We start from the raw sequence: 18,929 nt of genomic DNA on the forward strand, positions 1-18,929 counted from the left end.
CTCTCCTTCCAGCCCCAGCAACGCTTGGGCAGGCCACCTGGAGCTGCGACTCACCAATGTGCTTCCCGTACATGTGGTAGAAAAAGGACACGCAGTAGAACTTGGCGCTGGCATTGTACAAGGGACTCACCAGACGGGCTCGGTCCCCCAGTTCCCGAGGCCTTGATGTCTCAATGAACATGTAGTAGCCTGTTGGGAAGGGGCAGATGCACCAGCAGCCTCCGCCTCACCCCACACAGGCCTCTTCCCCTCTGATTCCTTCACTGCCTCGACTTCATCTGACCCCCGTGGCACCTTGTCCGCCCTGCCTCACAGCACAGCACCGGAGTCTGGGCCAGTTCTGAGCTCTACTGGACTCTCTCTTCTTCCGAATCCCCGTGAAGACAGAGTTGTGTCTCCCCCTCAAATTAGGGTTCCTTGAGGCAGGGCGCTGTCTCCCCTCAGACTGGGTCTCCCTGAGGGAAGGGCTGTGTTCCCCCCCCTCAGACTGGCCTCCCTGTCACTAGACCCCTCCCTGAAGCTGTCCTTCATTCCTTGCAGCAGGCCATGTCCTCACCCTCAGGGGTACCGCTGATATCAGTGGGGGGACCGGTGTTGGGGGAGCGCTTGGGATTCTGGGTGAGGGCGTTCTGCCGTGTCCAGTCAAAGTTGTCTGTCAGGTCCTGGGTGTAGCCACAGATCTTCTCATCTTCAAAGTGGCAGGTGTTGTCTGCTTTGGGGTGAGGGTGGGGATGAGACAAAGAGGGTCAGGCTCCTTGGGTCCCCTGGTCCAGCTTTGCCCTCCCTGGCCACCCCAAGGCAGGTCCCATGCATCCAAACGGTGGACCCAGGATCTCAGGGCTTGAGAAACCAGGCAACTGGGCCCCTGACAAATTTGTTCCCAGAACAGAACTTCTTAAACTTTGTGCACCACAGACCCTCTGTCATCTAGTAAAGGCTAAGGACTCCATCTCAGAATAATAATTTTAGATGCATAAAATGAAATACACAGGGTTACGAAGGAAATCAATTATGTTGAGATACAGCTGTCAAAATATTTAAAACACAAATCCGTGTTGTAATAATAATAAGTGGGCTTCTTTATTATCTAATTAAATAACAAGATCTAGTGTTGGGTCTAATAACTGCTGTGGTTTTGAAGTTCTAATGAATGTTAACGATATTTAGAAATAGCTGTAACAACTTTAAGGTGATGTGAAAGCACCAGGTTTGTACTGATGACAAAGTCACAGGTAGTGATGTTACCACTGCGGTTTGTCGCCTACGTTCATCATTGAAGGAGATGTTAAACTTCTGCTAGAAGTTAGGGAAAATGAAGAAGTAATTGTATGCCCTTCCATGTTCCAGGATCATGGACCCCCCTGAATTCTATCTATATACAGATCCTTTGTGGGGAGCAGCTTCCTGGGTCTCAGATTAAGTACCCCTGCCAGAGAGAACAGGGGATGTGGATTAGCCTGGTCTCTATTTTTCTTTTAAGGACTGTGAATGGTACTGGCTGAGGAGGAAAGGCCCTGAGTTCAAGACGTCTCCCATCCCTGACCCCCCCCCCCAACCACCTGTAAGCCCCAGAATAAATCCTGGATATACATGTCTCCAAGCCCAGCCCTGTTCCCCTTGGCTTCTCCTTCCAGCTGCCGGCCTCCACCCATTTTCTGAGTATCTCTCAGGGTCTTTTCCTCCCACCACGGGAGTCTTTGTGTCCCCAAAGGGAAGAAGAAGTGGGAGGGAGTTGTCTCACCTGACAGGTTGGGAGAGTTGATGGCTGAGAAAGAAAGTAGGAAAACCAAGTCAGAACTGAGGTGTGGGACTGCACGGAGGGTGCCCAGGCTTGGCGCCAGGGGACAGGGTTCCCGAAACCAGGACTGGGGTCCAGAGGGGTGACAGAGTAGAACACGACACAGTGGGGGGACCCAAGCTCTGGACCCATGTGGTGAGGTTGGAAGGGGTCCCCAGGGTATGGGATGCCCCCCTCCCCCCTTACCACCACCACCACCACCACCACCTACGCTCTGTGTAGTGAATGATGCGGGAGGCCATGTCACCAGCCCCGAAGGTGGTGTAGGGTGTGAGGCGGACCTCGTAGCTGTGGGGCACACGGAGGTCGGTCAGAATGTACTCCAGCAGCTGCCCCTTCTCCACGCGCCGCACTGGGATGGCCTTCACCATGGCGTTGTGCTGATTCAACTGTAGATACAGGGAGTTCCCAGATGCCCAGCGGGCCACACCCTCCACCAGAGCACCAGCCCAGGCCCTGGTGAGACTTGGAGGGTGGGGTGGGGGCAGTGTCAGGGAGCAGAAAGCATAAAGGACTAAGAACCCAGACCCTCAGTTTCCCCATCTGTGAGATAGGACAATCACTCCTTCTATGCCTGCCTCCTAGGGCTGTCTTAGTAAGCGATAGCAACACGTACTGAACAACAAAAGTGTGCTGGGCGCTATGCAGAGTAATTTGCCATTATTAACTCATTTACTCCTCAAAATAACACTTTTATGAGGTGCAACATTATAATTACTCCTATTTTACAGATGAAGAGACTGAGGCCAAACAGATGCAGTTTGCCCTAGCTCATACAGAGCTGGATTCTAGCCTAGGCAGTCTGCCCCAGAGCCACACTTTTACCCTCCACACCTAATGCCCCTTGGGCAGAACTACACCGAAGGAGACTATACAAAACATCCGCAAAGCTCTGGCCTTGCATTCTAGAGATCCTGTGGACAAGACTGACCCCACACCCCACCTTAAGCTCCTGGTGTAAGGAAAGGCCAAGGAAAAGCTCCTGACCCGAGAGCAGATTCTACATTTTGGGAACACAGCTGGTGGCTCTGCCCTGTTTCCTGTCTGAATCCAGCAGACCCAGCCCAATTCTCAAGCCTGTGCCCAGAGCAAGTCCAGAGGGGGCAGGTCCCTAGAGCCTCCCAGTTTCTGCTGCTGTGTCCAGAACACTTTCTAGGTCTGAAGAGTTGTCTATAAGGGGGTCAGGCCCTGCCTCCAACCCCTTCCCACGGCTTGATGGACATTCCCAGGGTCAGCTTGCACCCGGGCCCCTGTCCCCCTTGGCCCACCTGGCGGACACTGAGTCTGTAGTTGAGCAGGGGGTCGACAGCGTCAGGCTCCCTCTGGGTCCACTGCAGCACATAGGAGTAGTTCTTGGACAGCTTGTGGCTGCGGGTGGGGTTGGGGGTGTCGAAGTAAAACTCCGGGCTGTAGGCTTTGGCTGAGAGGATGGGGATGGGGGCGTGGGGCCGGGGAGGGTGGGGGATGGGGAGAGATACAGAGAGAGGGAGTGCCGGAAAGGGAGACAGAAGAAGATGGCGAGGAACAGAGAGAGGGCATGGGGAGACAAAGAGAAAGGGAATATAGTGACAAGAGGAGACGGTGGGAGAGGAGGAGATTGGGAGAATGAGGTGCAGTCACAGGGAAGGTGGGAAATGGAGAAAAGGGAGATTGGGAATTCCAAGAGGTAGTATTGGTGAGAACAGAGAGGAAAGGCCAAGGAAAAGCCAGAGAAAAGAGAAATTTGGGAAGACACGGGGGAGGGATATCAGAGAGGACACAGGGAAAGAGGATGGGGAAAAAGACACAAAGAAGGGTAAGGATATTGAGGTACGAGGAAGAGAAGAGAAAGGAGAAGGACAGAGAGAGACAAAAAGGTGGGGAGACAAGGAAAGTATGGGAGAACAGGGGAGAGGGGAAGGAGGTGGGAAATGTCACAGGGGCCTCTGGCTGGCAGGGCTGGGTGGGGTGGGGAAGGGCTGGGAAGTGACCCGTCCTGGCCCCCTGCTGTTGAGTGAGGAAATCCAAATGAGGACTAAAGGGGCACCCAGTCAGTAGGGGCTGTTGGGAGAGCTTGGGGTGCAGTAGAAGGGCACAGGCACAACTGTGGCTCTCCTCCTGGGGTGCTGCCACCAGGTCTAGCGGTGGGGAACCAACTCTCCCTCATGAAGAGAGGGGGGGATCAGCAACTCCTTCGGCCACTATGCATTCCCCTCGGCCCTCACCTCAGCCCTTTGACTCACCCAGGCCCGCCTGCAGCCCCAAACAGCCCACCCGGGAGTGACTTGATGATGAGATGGGCTGAGAGGGATTCCTGGGTACCGAGGGGCCTGAATCTGTGGGGTGACAGCTCAGGAAATGTGTGCTGGCAGGACTAGAGCCACCCACGACGTTCCAGAGAGGCTGCTGAGGGTCGTCTTCTCTCCTCTAAGCTACAGCTCTGGCCCCTCATATTGGGCCTGGGGTCACGAAAAGAGGGAGTCCCCCATCCGCAGCTTCTGGGGCCACGGATTAAAGAGGAGGGGCTTGAAACGTGATGGTTGGGATGGGGCGGTGCCCAGGACTTGAGTGGGCGGGTTTAAACCTGGTGTGGGTGGGGCTGGAGCTTACCTGCTACCAAAAAAAAAAAAAAAAGGCAAGAAATGGAGAGCTGGGATTGGACGAGGCTAGAAGGGGTGGAGCCTATGCGTCCGGCAACTAGGGCCTAGGCGTGGTGTGGGTGGGTCTTTAGAGGGAAGGGCCCAAACTTGGTGCTCCAGGGGCTGGAGGGGAGAAGCCTAAACCCGGGGAAGGAGGGGTTTGAGAGAGGCAGGGCTGTCCGAGGCCAAGGAACGGGGCTGAGCTAAAACGGGGGCGGGGGGAGGGGGGCTTAGGACACGTACAAGCGGACCTTGAGACGATCTACACCTGGAGTGGGCGTGGGCGAAGGGATCTAGCCTGTCTGGAGGGGGGACCTGGCTGTAAACGACGTCATGGTTAGGTCCGGGCGGCATGGGCGGGGCCTAGACCTGGCATGGGCGGGTCTTGGGAAGGCAGGGGCCTGAACCCAGTACGGGCAACTGGAAAGGGGCGCGGCCCAGTCCGGGAGTGGGCGGGGGGTGGAGTTGGGGCGGAGTCTGGTCCCAGGTGGGCGCGGTTGGGTGGGGCGGGACCCACGGGACTCTCACCCGAGACCTGAAAGAGGCAGGTGGCCGAGCCCACGTCATTGGAGATGCTGCACTCGTAGCTGCCGCTGCTGTCGCGGGTGACGGCGTCGAGGCGCAGTTCGGAGTGGTCGGGAGCCTCGGCGGCGACGGGGACAGCCGGCGGCGGAGGCAGCAGCTGCCCTTTGAAGCGCCACACAGCCGAGGCGATACGCTGGGGGCTGCCTCGGAGCAGCGAGCAGCGCAGCAACACGGGCCGGCCCAGCGCCTGGCGCACATCCTGGGAGCTGGGCTCCACCTCCGGCGGGACTGGGGGTGGGGGCGGCGGGGGCGGCGGTCAGCGGGGCCGAGTGGGGTTTGAGGAGCGGCCCCATTGAAGGCGACGCACTCGACCCTGCTCCCGCACCCCGCAGCCTGGAAGGATCTCAGAGCGGATACACGCTCGCAACATAACACAATGGCCACGCTCAGAACTCCCTGACCTGCAGATACCCACCCCCCTCCCGGCCATTTCCTCCAGCCGTGCTTCCCAGACTGGGCCTTTAGTCTTGCCTCAAAGGGTCCCCTCACCCCACCGTGTAGTGAAAAAGCAGCATAACGTCGGGGTTTAGAGCATGATCCCCGGAGCTAGTTGCCTTAGGTTCAAATCTCAGCCCTGCCTCAAATTAGCTAGTGAGGCGTTAGGCAAGTTACTTATCCTGGGACTCGGTTTCTCTATTTGTAAAAACAAGGGAACGATAGAGTCTATTTATAGGGCTGTGGAGGGTTAAATAAGTTCATGCATTAAAATGCTCTTAGAGTAGGGCTTGGCACAAGGTGAGTTAACTCTCATCGTTATAGTCTCAGACACAACGTGCTCCCTTGAGAGTCTTTCAAACTCCCGTGTCTACCTGTCAAAATCAGTTATTTCTTTGCTCACTGGGTCCCTGGGAATGCAGATGGGGGTGGGGGGCACTTGGTATTGGAAGTGTGACAAGGGTCAGACTTCCCACCTTAGAACACGGGGGTGGCAAGGTTCTAGGGGTATCCGTAGTACTTGGAGGGGGCTGGTTGGACTGGAGTGTACGAAGGGGTGAAGAGGGGGGCAGGCCAGGCTGCGAACCGGGAGGGACAGCTCTGATGTGGTCCAGGTGGGGCGATGGGACTCACACTGCACGTTCAGCTGCACCTGGGCCTCGCGGGGGCGCACGTTGAAGCCATTATACCGTGCCGTCTGGCAGCGGTAGGTCCCACTCATGTCGCGGCTCACGTGCTCCAGCCGCAGCTTCCCGTCCGGAGTCTCCTCCAGGGGCAGCCCCGAGGGCAGCAGCGCTGCCTCCTTGTCCACGCGGGACCAGAGCACCGGCGGCCGCGGCTTGCCTCGAACCTCACACTGCAGCTCAGCGGGCGAGCCCTCCCGCACTGTCACCACGGCCCTGCCCTTGGGCACGCTGATGGTGGGCGGCACTGCGGTGGGGAAGCGGGTAGGAGCAAGGTTAGAGCTCCCCGCTAGCCTCTGCCGTGAGGCTTCTGCTCCCCTCCCCCTAGGAGCCTCCCTCGCGCATCCCAGATGTCCCAAAGATCCCTCAGCATCTCCAAAGCACAACTCGCCTCCCCCCATTCTCCCCACCTCCTGCACCCCTGAGGGTCTCCCAACTCAGAAAAAGGGCTGAAGTCATCTGGCCTATTCCTTCTTTCCCTTTACCCCAACAAAAGGGGGTTCCACTTTTAAACAGTTCTACCAAAGGATGCCTTCCCTCAACCCCCTCTCTCCTGCCCACTGGCCCTGCTCTAATTAAAGCTTCCATCTTGTCTTCTGGAGTGCTATTACAGATCGCTAGTCGGTCCTCCAACATCCTTACCCCTCCTCCCAAAGTAATAGAATGTCTGGAGTTTAGCAGGGCACACAGCCAGAATAACCATGATGTCCCCTAGCCTGCTAGCTGTGGCCATGTGACCAAATTCTGGCTAATGGGATGTGACAGAAAATAAGGTTCTTCACAGGGAGAGGCTGTGCCCCTCTTCCCTTCCTTCTCCTTGGAGGCTGGAATGCAGATTGATGGCTGCAGCTGGGACTGCCATTGTGGACAAGGCGGTGCACGCTAAGGGTAACAAGACAAGATGGAGCCTGGGGCCCTGAGGATCTGGTGGAGCAGAGCCATTATTCCAGCCCAGACTGCTCACTTTTACCAGAAAAAATAGTACACATCTACCTCGTTTAAGCCACTAGTAGCATTTCGGGATTTTCTGTTATTCACCGCCAAACCTAATCCAACCCAACACATCACCCAACCGGAGAGTCTTTTAAAGACTTCCATGGGTCCCATCCCACATGGCATGGACCAAATTAAAATGTCCGACATCAAATATGAATTATAAATAACTCTACAAGGCAAGCTGAGGTCCAGTTATCTAGTTAGCATAATTTATACTCTGTAAACATTTATACATGTGTTGGCTTTAATTTTACAGTTTTCTCTTTGTATTTTGGAGCCAATTAATTTCTTTTTCCGGGTCTGAATCATTGCCACAAGCCCTTAAAAAGCTTCCGTGCCGTAGGCATCAGGCTGATGAGCCAAATGGAGGAAATGGCCCTGCGCCCCGTTGATTTCCCTGTTTCTAAAACATCCCAGCTCCCCAACCTTCTGTGCCCTCACACGCTAAAGGGCTGTTGTCTCCCCGCTTTGAGGCTGCAGTGCCCTCAGGTTAAAACTCAAACTCCTCGCGTCTGCAAACCCAAGGGTCCTGTTCCCGTCTCTGCCTTTCCCACCTCATCTTCCCTCTCTCGTCCTGTATCCCAGCTATGGGATCCCCTTGTAAGGGATACTCTCCCTGGACACGAAGTCGTCTCCCTGTGCAAAAGTCAGGATTCGAAGGCACCTCCGAGGCCATCTGGTTCAATGTCTCACAGAGGTGAAACGGAGGCCCAGAGAATTAAAGAGGCTTAGTCAAAGTCAGCCAGCTCCTCAGTGCAAGGGGCTAGGGGCTGGAGATAAGATTCTAGAAACTCTCTCCGAAATTATCCCTTCCAAACTTCCGTCATGCATAAAATGAAAACCCTTCAGGTGTGGCTCTAAAGTCAGACTGCTCGAGTTTGAATCCCAGCTACACCACCTATTGTTTGTTACCTTAGGTAAGTCTCTTAAACTCTCTGAGCCCGTTTCTTCATCTCAAAACTGATGATAAACTATCCCATAAGGTAAACCATGAAGGTAAATGACATCAATATGAAATCATCAGAACACATAGTAAACACTCAATAAATGTTAGTCATTATTTCATTATTCTTATTTATTATTATCGGAATAAAGACCCAAATCCCTGCATGATCTTGCCCCTGCTGGCCCCTCCACTCTCACATCTCACTCCATTCTCCCAGTCGCACTCTCCTTGGGTGCTCCAAATGGCCCATGCGCTTACCTGCCCCAGTGCCTTTGCACATGCTGATTCTTTGGCCTGCCTTTCTCTTCCACCCTCCCTTGTTCTCCTTTGCCTAGTAAAACCTGCCCCTCCCTCAGATCTCAGATCAAACATTCTGAGGAAACTCATTCCTGACTCTCACGTATCACTGTTTGCAGTCATATATTTATCTGTGAGACTATCTGAACAACGTTTGCCTTCCCACTTAGTTCAATGTAAGCAGAGCTTATCTGCCCACCACTCTACCCCCGAGCCTAGCACAATGCCTGGCATATAATAGGTGCTTAATAAATGTGTGCAACGTGAACAAATGGTGTTCCCCTCACTGTGGCCTCCTTTTTTCAAGCTACTGTCCCCACCTCCCCTCTGTGGGCCTCTCCAGCTCCCTCACACACACACCCCATGCTGCTTCAGCTGCCCACCTGTCTCAGAGGAGATGTTGACCTCGACGCTCAGGTCAGGCACTGGTGCCCCTGGGAAGGAGGCCACGCAGAGGTAGGTGCCATAGTCACTGAAGTGCAGGTCAATGAGCTCTAGGCTGCTGGTGACGGCAGGCAACTCAGGGTCGTTTCGGGTCACCAGCAGCCTCTTGGACATGCGTGCCGGCTTGCCATTCTTGAACCACTGGTAAGTCACCTTCTCCTGGGGCACCGCATCCACATGGCATGACAGCTTCAGGTCTTGGCCCAGCTGTATGTTCTCACTCTCTTTGATCACATCTGGGGTGATCTGGAACGTAGCATTCTTCATGGCTACAGGTGGATGGGGAGGGAAGGGTGGCTGGGGCTGGCCCAAAGCCAAGGCTCTTTGTCCCACCCCCATCCAGACCCAGCTTCTCTCCTTGAACCAGCCCTCCCTGCAGGCTGGGGGCTACAACCCCATCCCACCCCCAAGAGAAACCATCACTTTACTTGGAAATTACTCTGCTTGTTCAGATGCATTTTGAAAAGTTCAAAAAAGCTGGCTGTAGAAAAGTAGGTTTAGTAATTGTTCTAGCCACTGTTGATTGAACATCCACTATGTGAGAGGCACTGTTCTAAGCCCTTTACATGGGTTGACTCATTTAACCCATCCCACAGTCTTTGAGGGAGGCACTTTCCTGTCCCCATTTTACAAAGGACAGAACTGAGGCTCAGACAGTTTAAGGAACTTGCCCGAAGAAGTAGCCAACCTTGAATTCAGACTCAGCCTACGCTCTTAACGGCTGTGCTGCTTTATTTTTGTTCTTTTCTAAACCTTGAATATGCAAAATACAAATTTTGGAAAGATGTGCCAGAATGTACTAGTACTTCTATCTAAAGAGTGGAACTGAGGGGAAATTTTAATTTGCACATTTTATCCTTTTGTCCTGTTTGATTCTTTGCAATAAGTTTGTGTAATTTTTATAATAAAAGCCTAATATGATAATTTTACATGATGTTACATAAAAACACAGAGTTTAGAAAAATGAAAGGTCTAGCCTTTTTTGAAAAGTCTAAATGTTAAAAAAAAGAAAAAGAAAAAGAAAAACCTGAATATTGTTCTGACGTAGCCAAGAGGTAGACAGCATTCTTAATATTTGGGTGTGGATTCAATAGGACCGTGGTACAATGGCCATGAACCAGGACTGGCCTGTGGCAAAGCAGGCTGTACGTCACCCTAAGAGGTAACCGTAAGTATCTGATGTAAATTGCAATCTCACGAACCCAGGTTTTAAAGGCCCCGAATGTAATTAGGTGGAGAAAAATAATCTGACAGAAGAAGAACCATCAGAGGAAGAAATAGTCATCAGCAACAATCTGGCTACTGTGTTTCTTGCTCTGGTTAAGTAAAAAGTCACTGAGAGCTAGCTTCTTTTTGTGAGAAGAGTCAGAGAGAGACTGGTTGGTGAGGGAAGAACAAAAGGAAAGTCCATTTCATCAGAAGATTCTCCACTGAATTTGACAGAAGCTGTACTTTATTTTCAAGTGCTAAAGAGCTGGAATCAAGCCTAGATCTTTAAAATTTTCAAATAAACAATAAACAAACAACCTAAGGTTACTCCTAAGTCAGAAGAATTTAAAGTTCTCTCTGTAAAGCACATGAGCAAAATCAAGATCATACGGAGCAGCTAATGAGGCTGAAGTTTCATAAGGGAAGTGTTTGTACTTCATTTGCGCCCCCAAGTTTTGTATCATTTTTACATTTACTAATTACCTTCAGACTCACTGACATGCTTTGCTAATAAAGATTTGCATATGAGGTATGTGCAAATGTATGTTACTTTCACTTTAACTCCATTAAAAAGGTAGAAGCCAGGGGTGCCTGGGCGGCTCAGTCAGTTGAGCGTCCGACTTCGGCTCAGGTCATGGTCTCGCGGTTTGTGGGTTCGTGCCCCGCGTCGGGCTCTGTGCTGACGGCTCGGAGCCTGGAGCTTACTTCGGATTCTGTGTTTCCTCCTGTCTCTGCCCCTCCCATGTTCATGCTCTATCTCTCACTGTCTCTCAATAATAAATAAACATTTAAAAAAATAATTAAAAAAATAAAAAGGTAGAAGCCATTGTACGGGAAGAGAGGAAATTTCTCTTGCAGACTGGAATGTCCACATTTAGCTTTTCGCAGCCTCAGTTTCCCAATCTAAAAAAAAATGTAGGTAATCAACGCCAGCCCTTCTCCCTTCTTCCATTGTTGAGATGATATTTGGGAGAGGAGATTATAAATAAAATGTTCTACAAATCGTGGTCCTGCTGCCCGCGGGCAGACACCTGAGTTGCGGGGAAATCACAGTGCCTGGAACACACCTCCTCGGCATATCTCATCCCCGAAAAGGAAGCAGACAGGCCCCTTTCCTAGGTCACTGGCAGTTCCTGGAGGACAGGGACGCTGCCTGCCTCCCGAGTTCCCTCCCACCCCTCTGGACCCACGTACATCGCACCAGCAGGTTGACGGTCTTCTTGGCAGGATTGCCCACGTTGTTGGTGGCTGTGCAGTTGTAGTAGCCAGAGTCCCGGGCCTGCACTGAAGGGATGCTGAGGGTGCCGCTCTGAGCCAGGGCACCCAGGGGCAGCGGGCCCGGCCCGTGGGACCACTGCAGCTGGGGTAAGGGATCACCGCCTGTCAGCAGGCACTGTACCGTCACATTCTCCCCAGGGTTTACCACCAGAGTTTCATTCACAGACAGCTTCAGGGCTGGTGGTGCTAAGAGGACAAGGAGGTGGGGTCTTAGGGGACCATGAGGCAGGGCTGGGGGAGGGGTGGGGTCCAGGGAAACCATGGGGTTGGAGAAGGCCCAGAGGGAGAAGAGAGGGGAGAAGTCAGGGAGCAGGCGTGGGAGAGGAGGGGACGCACTAATGGTGACGTGCCTGGAGTCCTGTGTGGGGTGGGGCACTTTCTCCTGGCTGGGGAGTGAGCCAGGTGGGCAAAGGGCATGGGCAGGGCAGTCCTGTACCCGTGGTGTTGGTGAGCCGGAAGGTGATGGCCTTGTCCGGGATGCCGCACACGTTGCGTACAGACACCTGGCAGGTGTAGCTGGCGTAGTCCTGGGGCCGCAGGTTCTTCAGCTTCAGGACCTTGGTCTCCCCCTAGGGCAGGAGCACACCACTGGGCTGAGGGGCCTGCTTGGGTCTCCGGGGATCCCGCACACATTCACCCAGCACGAGCGGCTGAAGCAAATTCCTATTTTCATTCCTATCTTTCCAACCTCCACACCGTTTATCCCCAGGGAGCCTGAGCCTGGGATGGATACTGCGCTCTCCGTAGCTTGAGCGTCTCTGGATGCGATGTCCTGGTACACACAGCCAGGACCACGCCTCAGCTTTCCCACTCTGGGAAAGGGAGCATAAGGAAGGAATCCTGCCCTGTCTTACAACCTATACAGACATGGGGTTGGCCCACAGGCCACGTCCACATGGGGAGCTTTGACAGCCACCAGGGATAGCCACCTCTGAAAGACTCTGTCCCTGGCAGGACAGATTCATCACCATCTCCCGGGACTGGAGGGGACCCATGGGAAACACAGTCATCTCTCTGCCCCCCAACTCCTGCTGTGCCTGCCCAGGAGCCCCCCCCCCCCCCACCATGTGCACGCAAGGATGACACATCCGCCCCTCGGGGGTGCCTTTTCTAACAAGCGATGTTCCAGGAAGTCACGCTGCCTTGGGGACTCTGCTGTCCTCACCACCGCTCCCTGACCTTTCTGTCCTGATCTCATCTGGCCCAAGTTTTCTGAAGCCCAATCAGAACGCATGCTTCTGAGGTCAGACCAGAATCATTAGAGTCAGGGCAGCCCCTGGAACACCAGATCATGAGGCCTCAGTCCCCACGTTCCCCTCCCTTGCTGGGTGCACAAGGAAGAGTGTGGGGGGAGCCGTGAGGAGACAGGCCAGCTGCCGTCCATCCTGACCTGGGTGTAGAGGGGTTCATAGATGTCGACCCCATTGTCCTGGCTGTGGGACAGGGTGTCGGAGCCCCGCTTCCAGATGAAGCGGGCAGGCGGGTTGGAGTTGACAGTACAGCGCAGGAACACCGTCTTCTCCTGGTAGAAGTTGCCTCGAACGTCGCTCACCGTCTGGTGCACCGTCAGCACAGGCTCATCCAGGTCTGCAAGGACACAGCCCCAGCGAGGTCAGGGCTGGGTGACCCCCACGGTGGGGGGGCTTGGGCTCCTGGCAGCCCCCCAGGAAAGCTAAGCCACCGTCAAGGGATGCCTCCGGAGAGCCAGATGCCGTCCCAGCCCTGCTTGCTTGACCAACGTGTTAGAGGCAGGGGAATGGACTTCATGGCTTCCTAGCTGTCCCTCACAGGAACTGCATGGGGGTGTCTACCTTCACCCTCCCATCATGGGATGGAGGAAGCAGGGCACACTGGAAATCAGGGCACTGTCCAAATCCAAGGTTACCTGTTAATTTGCAGTGTGGCCTGCCTAAGTCCCTTCTCTCTCTGGGCCTCTTTCCTCACTGGTAAACTGGACTCGATTGGTGGTTTTCACCTCTGTTTGCGTGACAGAATCACATGGAGATTTTCTTTTTTAATGCCAAAGCCTGGCAGAGCTCACTGATGGTGTCAGAAGTCACAAGAATGATTGCCTCTAAGGAGATTACTGAACTGGGAGGGAGCATGAGGGAACTGTCGGGGGTCCTGGAAATGCTCTTGAACTGGATGGTGTTTACATAGGCATACACATAAGAATTCGTTGAACTGTACATTTAAGATTAGTGCACTCTAGGGGCGCCTGGGTGGCTCAGTTCGTTAAGCGTCCTACTTCGGCTCAGGTTATGATCTCGCGATTTGTGGGTTCAAGTCCCTCATGGGGCTCTGTGCTGACAGCTTGAAGCCTGCTTTGGATTCTGTGTCTCCCTCTCTCTCTGCCCCTCCCTCACTCACTCTGTCTCTCGCTCTAAAAAACAAATAAACATTTAAAAAAATATTAGTTAACTCTATTGGATGTAAGTTAATCCTCAATTTAAAAAAAAAAAAAAAGTTGAAGAAAAAATCCCAGGGCGCCTGTGTGGCTCCGTTGGTTAAGCATCCAATGTTGGCTCAGGTCATGATCTCACAGTCTGTGGGTTCGAGCCCCACGTCAGGCTCTGTGCTGACAGCTCAGAGCCTGGAGCCTGATTCAGATTCTGTGTCTCGCCCCCCACCCCCAACCCCTGCTCTCTCTGCCCCTCCCCCACTTGTGCTCGCTTTCTCTCTTTCTCTCAAAAATAAACTTAAAAAAAAAAAAAAGAAACGAAAACAATCCCGATGCCGGCCCCACCCCCAATTACATCAGAATCTCTGGAAGTGGGACCCAGGCATCAGTATTTTCTTTATAAGATCCCCTAGGAGGGGCCTGGGTGGCTCAATCAGTAAAGTGCCCACCTCTTGATTTGGGCTCAGGTCATGATCTTTGCAGTTCCTGGGATCAAGCCCCATGTCAGGCTCTGTACTGATGGCACAGGGCCTGCCTGGGACTCTCTCTCTCCCTCTCTCTCTCCCCTCCCCTGTTCACACACACACACTCTCTCTCAAAATAAATGAATAAACATTAAACCAAAACAAGAGCCCCTAGACATTCTAATGTACAGCCAGGGTTGTGAACCACAGGAATCAACAACCCACAGTCTAACATCCCACAAGAGGCATTCCAACATCCCGTCACTCTTTCCTTGCACAGCCCCCATGGACAGAAGTCATAACAAAGACCATGGGTGGAGGTAAGGTATTGATGACACCTAAGCCATGCCTGCCAGCCCCTTCCAGCACCAATAACTCAAAAAATGATCCTCAGCCCCAGGGTTTGGCAGGCCCTTGGGTGGCTGATGGGAGACAGAAGGGTCTAAGGTTCCAGTGGTCACCACTTGGAGGTCTCACCGGGGGGCGTGAGGCACAGTTAATGGGTAGAATCATTGCAGAAATTAAGATGGTGCCAGAGAGGCCCCTTGGGTTGGCTCTACGGTTTCTGGGTACCTAGGATCAGCCTGGGTGAGCACAGAGGCAGGTGGCAAGCAGTAAAATAGCCTCTTGGGGTTAATGGGGTATCTCCATGGAAGGTAGGTAGGGACTAGGGGCTTCTCATTCAACCAGCAGCAAGGACTGACGGGTGCTTGGTTATGTAGGTGGTGGGGGTAGGGAAGATTCAGAGGTACCCTTGGGACAAAAGCAGAGATATGAGGTCCTGTGGGAAGGGCACTGGACCAGAGTCAAGAGCACCTTTGCAGGTGAACAAGTCACAAACACAAACCCTTGGTACCTCATATCATCTGTGAAAAAGAGTATAATCCAAACTGTCCTGCCCTCCCTGACAACTTTTTTTTTTTTTAAGTTTATTTATTTTGAGGGCAAGAGAGGGAGGGAAGGGTAGAGAGAGGGAGAGAGAGAATCCCAAGCGGGCTCTGCGCTGACAGCCACACAAGGCTTGAACTCACCAACAGTGAGATCATGACCTGAGTCAAACCAAGAGTTGGAGGCTTAGCCGACTGAGCCACCCAGAGGCCCCTCCCTGACCACTTTAGAGGGACGTTGCAAGGTTCATACAGATTACGGACGGATATGTGTGAATTGCATAGGATGATGCACACTGGAGGAACAGCAGATATGCCCCTCTAGTCCGGGAGAGATAAGAAGGTCTCTACTGTCTTCTTCCATGGAGCTATTGCTTCTTCAGCCTCCTTTCCACCCGCCTCCTTCTTCCCAGGCTGAGCACGCGGGGGCACCCACGGCGCCAACTCACACTGCACATCCACACGAATAGACTTGATGGCGGGCACGCCCACGCCGTTCTCAGCCTTGCAGTAGTAGCGGCCGCCCTGTGTGCGTGCGATGCGCTCGATGCGCAGCGTCTCGTTGAACACTGACGTCTCCTGGAACTTGTCGGATGCGCTGCCCGCAGTCTTGGTCCAGCGCACCTGGGCCGGCAGGGTGGGACACAGTCAGACGTGGCAGTGAGGGTGGGGGGCACACCCGGGCCTGGGAAACTAACCCAGACAGACTCCCAGGGATACACAGATGGGGCAGGACGCCTCAGGGAAGAGCCTGGGAAATCTGAGGTCGGAGGGAGGAGGCTTTAAATAAGGCTGTGTAGTGCAGTGGTTAAGAGCATGGGTTTGGGCAAATTACCCAACCTTTCCTGCCTTCCTTTCCTCATTAGTAAAATAGAGAACATTATGCCCTCCTAAGGTTACTGGGAGGATTACATGTGCCTTAGTGCCTTAGTGCCTGTAAGACTAAGAATTTGGTAAAATTTTTAGTAGCCTTGGGTAGGCTATTCCTCTCTCAGCTTCAGATTTTTCATCTGTCAAAGAGGTCTCTGAGGTAGCCAGCCTCCAAGATGGCCCCAGTGATCCCTGCCTCTAGTCCTTTTCTGTGGTGCCTTCCCACTTTGTACCAGGGCTGGTCTGTGTGACCAATATAACACAGCAGGCATGATGGTATGTCACTTCCAAGACCAGGTTATAAAAGACTGTGACTTCCATCTTGGGGCAAGCCATCTGGCTGTCACGAGCAGCCCTGTGCAGGGGTCCACAGGGAAATAATGGAAACCTCAGGTCAACAGCCACAGGAGTTAGCTTGCAAGTGGGTCCTCCAGCCCCAGTCAGCTCTCAAATGAAGCAGCCTCCTGAGATACCCTGAGCCAGAACTGGCCAGCTAAGCTGCTCCTGGATTCTGATCCCACAGGAACTGTGAGACACTAAGTGCCTACTGTTTTAAGTCCCTGAGTTTTACAGCATTTGTTATGCAGCAATAGATAACTGTAACTATCATATAGCATAATACTCACTTTGCAGAGTCATTGTGAGGTAGCCCCTGGCCCATATTAGTCATTCAACAAATTCCTATTATTATATTTGCCCTAAATTGTGGGAAACTATTGAGGATCACACAAGAAACTGGAGCTACTCCTCAGGGTACCAGACGTTTAAGAAAAATTGATCGGTTCCAGATGATTGAGTCTTGAGGACTGGGGGATGGGGTAGGGAAGTTTCCATCTTAAAGTTGGGGAGAATTGCTTATTACTGAGACAGGACAAGGTGCCTGATGCTGGTGAATAGGTCAGGCCATAGGCCACAAAAACAGCAAGGCTCAGGAGAAGTGGGTGAAGGGCAACCTTCTCATTCAGAGAAGCGTCACTGCAGGCCTCATTGTTGCTACTGTCATCCCCCCGCCACCCTCAACTTTTCCCTCAGGGACCTAGAGGGGACAAAACCTGCAGAAGGCTATAGGCAATTTCAGGCAATTCATACTTAGGTCAGAGGGTGCTTTGGAGAGAAACCAAGGCCATGAGCATATCTTTCCTTTTACATTTGACATTTTGCAGTTTTACTGTGTTTATCTAGATGGGATGTGTTTAGAAACTGCTTTGGATTTGCTTTGTTTTATCCACCTGAGGGTTTGTACCTTTCTTCAGGTCAGCACAATTCTCAGTCTTTACCTCCTCAAATGTTGTCTTCTCTCAGTTTTTTCTAGTCTGTCCTTCCAGAATGCCTACATTTATGTTGGAGCTTGTCATTCTATTCTCCATGCCTCCCAGCTTCCTTTCCACATTTCCATCTCTTTGTCTCCTCCAGACCACACTGTAGTTGATTTCCCTGGATCTATCATCCAATTCGCTAATTTTCTCTTTAGCTATCTCTATGCACAGAGGCCAAGTTTTTAAAAAAGACTGTGTTATTTTTATCTCTAGGATTTCTATTTGTTTTTCTCCCCCATATCTAACTGATCGGGTTGTACAATCTCTTGTCTTGTGGATTATATTCCTTTCATTATCTCTTGAAACACTTTAATCATATTTATTTTAAAGATCCTTTCAGATTGTTCTGTTATCTCTGTTTCCTCAGATGTGGATTGCTCAATTTTTTTTGGCGGGGGGGGGGGGGTGGGGGGGGAGGGTCTATGGATTGGCTCTCCTGGCAGTGTATTTTCAAATATGTTTGGAAACTTTACTCCACAGGCTTGCATTTCATGGGAGTTTTCTTCCACAGAAGTCCCACTTAGGCCCTCACAGGCCTGTCTGTGGTATAGCTTTTATGGTTCCCAATGCCCAAGACACATAGGTTCACAGGTTCCAACTAGTTTTTATATTAATTTCTCAGCTTAGGGTTTCCTCACCACTTGGATAGTGCAAGACACAGACAGCCTAAGGGTTGTGCTCCTTCGTAGGTAACTCTGTTTATACCCATGCCCTGAAGCAGAATCTGATCCCTGCTGTGACTCTAGGATGTGGGACAGAGCTCTTCTGGTCCCCATTCACAGGTGATGCCCTTGTCCAGCTTCCTGCTTTAGGTAGAGAGTCTAGGTCTAACCTCCAAGCATAGATGGACCTGTGGCCTCAACTCATATCCCCCATGTGTGTGTTAATACTACTATCCCTGAGGTGAGTACACAGTCCAAGCCCCTCCAAGGAGTTCTTCACCTTCTGCTCACTGCCATTGCTATAGATCCTTCATTTTGGCCCTCAAGATTCCCTCTCTGTTGCTACTTGTTTGGAGTGGGGAATTCCATGCCCACTCAGCCCCCCATCCTGACCTCGAAGTGGGCCATGAGATGCTGCTTCCCTGTTCCTCTACTAGATTGGATGCTCCATGACAACAGAACTGTAACTGTATCTTTAGGACCCCTCACAGTGCTGGGCACATAGCAGGTGCTCCATAAATATTTGTTGTAATGAACTGAGCAAACAAGGAGGTAGACGGCATTTCAGGAGAAGGGAGCAGAAGTGGCTAACGCAGGAATGAACAGGGTGTACTTGGGCAAGTGTGACTGGAGCACAGGGTGTGAGGAGGATGGCAGTGGAGGTCAGACAGGCAGAAAGGCAGGTGGGGCCAGCCTATGGGAGGTCTTCACTTCCACCCCTAGCAGCCTGAAATGGGTCTGGTAGGTAATAGGTAAACCATCGAAGGTGTCTGAGCTGGGGAGTGATAGGACAGAGCAGGTTTGAAGATGATGATTCTGGGAATGGGGTACAGAAGCAGAAGCATGGGGATCCAGTTAGTCTATTGCAGTGGTCCAAGGGATAGGACTGAAGGTCTGGCCTCCAGAGGTAATGAGGAATAGAAGCAGAAGACCCATGCGGGAGACATAAAAACAGAGGCCTCAGAGGCTGGCTAGATGTGGGGAATGAGAAGGCAGAGTCAAATATTAGCCCAAGGGTTTGAGCCTAGGTAGCAGGAGGA

General features: G+C 52.3%; 1 protein-coding gene across 4 annotated transcripts in view; it reads right to left on the reverse strand.

Moving 5' to 3' along the window:
* MDGA1 (MAM domain containing glycosylphosphatidylinositol anchor 1) overlaps positions 1-18,929 on the reverse strand; it is a 56,608-nt gene that overhangs the window by 5,624 nt on the left and 32,055 nt on the right. The window contains exons 3-14 of one of the 4 annotated variants that reach the window (XM_086706741.1): positions 15,491-15,665; positions 12,680-12,876; positions 11,726-11,858; positions 11,206-11,475; positions 8,742-9,071; positions 6,070-6,366; positions 4,945-5,229; positions 3,067-3,166; positions 2,010-2,263; positions 1,742-1,765; positions 557-712; positions 55-189 (exon numbers count right to left, since the gene is read on the reverse strand). In XM_086706741.1, the coding sequence (XP_086562867.1) occupies positions 55-189; positions 557-712; positions 1,742-1,765; positions 2,010-2,263; positions 3,067-3,166; positions 4,945-5,229; positions 6,070-6,366; positions 8,742-9,071; positions 11,206-11,475; positions 11,726-11,858; positions 12,680-12,876; positions 15,491-15,665 (2,356 nt within the window). Of the gene's footprint in view, positions 1-54; positions 190-556; positions 713-1,741; positions 1,766-2,009; positions 2,264-3,066; positions 3,219-4,944; positions 5,230-6,069; positions 6,367-8,741; positions 9,072-11,205; positions 11,476-11,725; positions 11,859-12,679; positions 12,877-15,490; positions 15,666-18,929 lie in introns of all 4 variants that reach the window. The other 3 variants (XM_086706742.1, XM_086706744.1, XM_086706745.1) reach the window with 3 other exon arrangements.

This window comes from Puma concolor, chromosome B2 (genome assembly GCF_028749965.1).
Source record: "Puma concolor isolate L17-30 chromosome B2, mPumCon1.1.hap2, whole genome shotgun sequence".
NCBI lineage: Eukaryota > Metazoa > Chordata > Mammalia > Carnivora > Felidae > Puma > Puma concolor.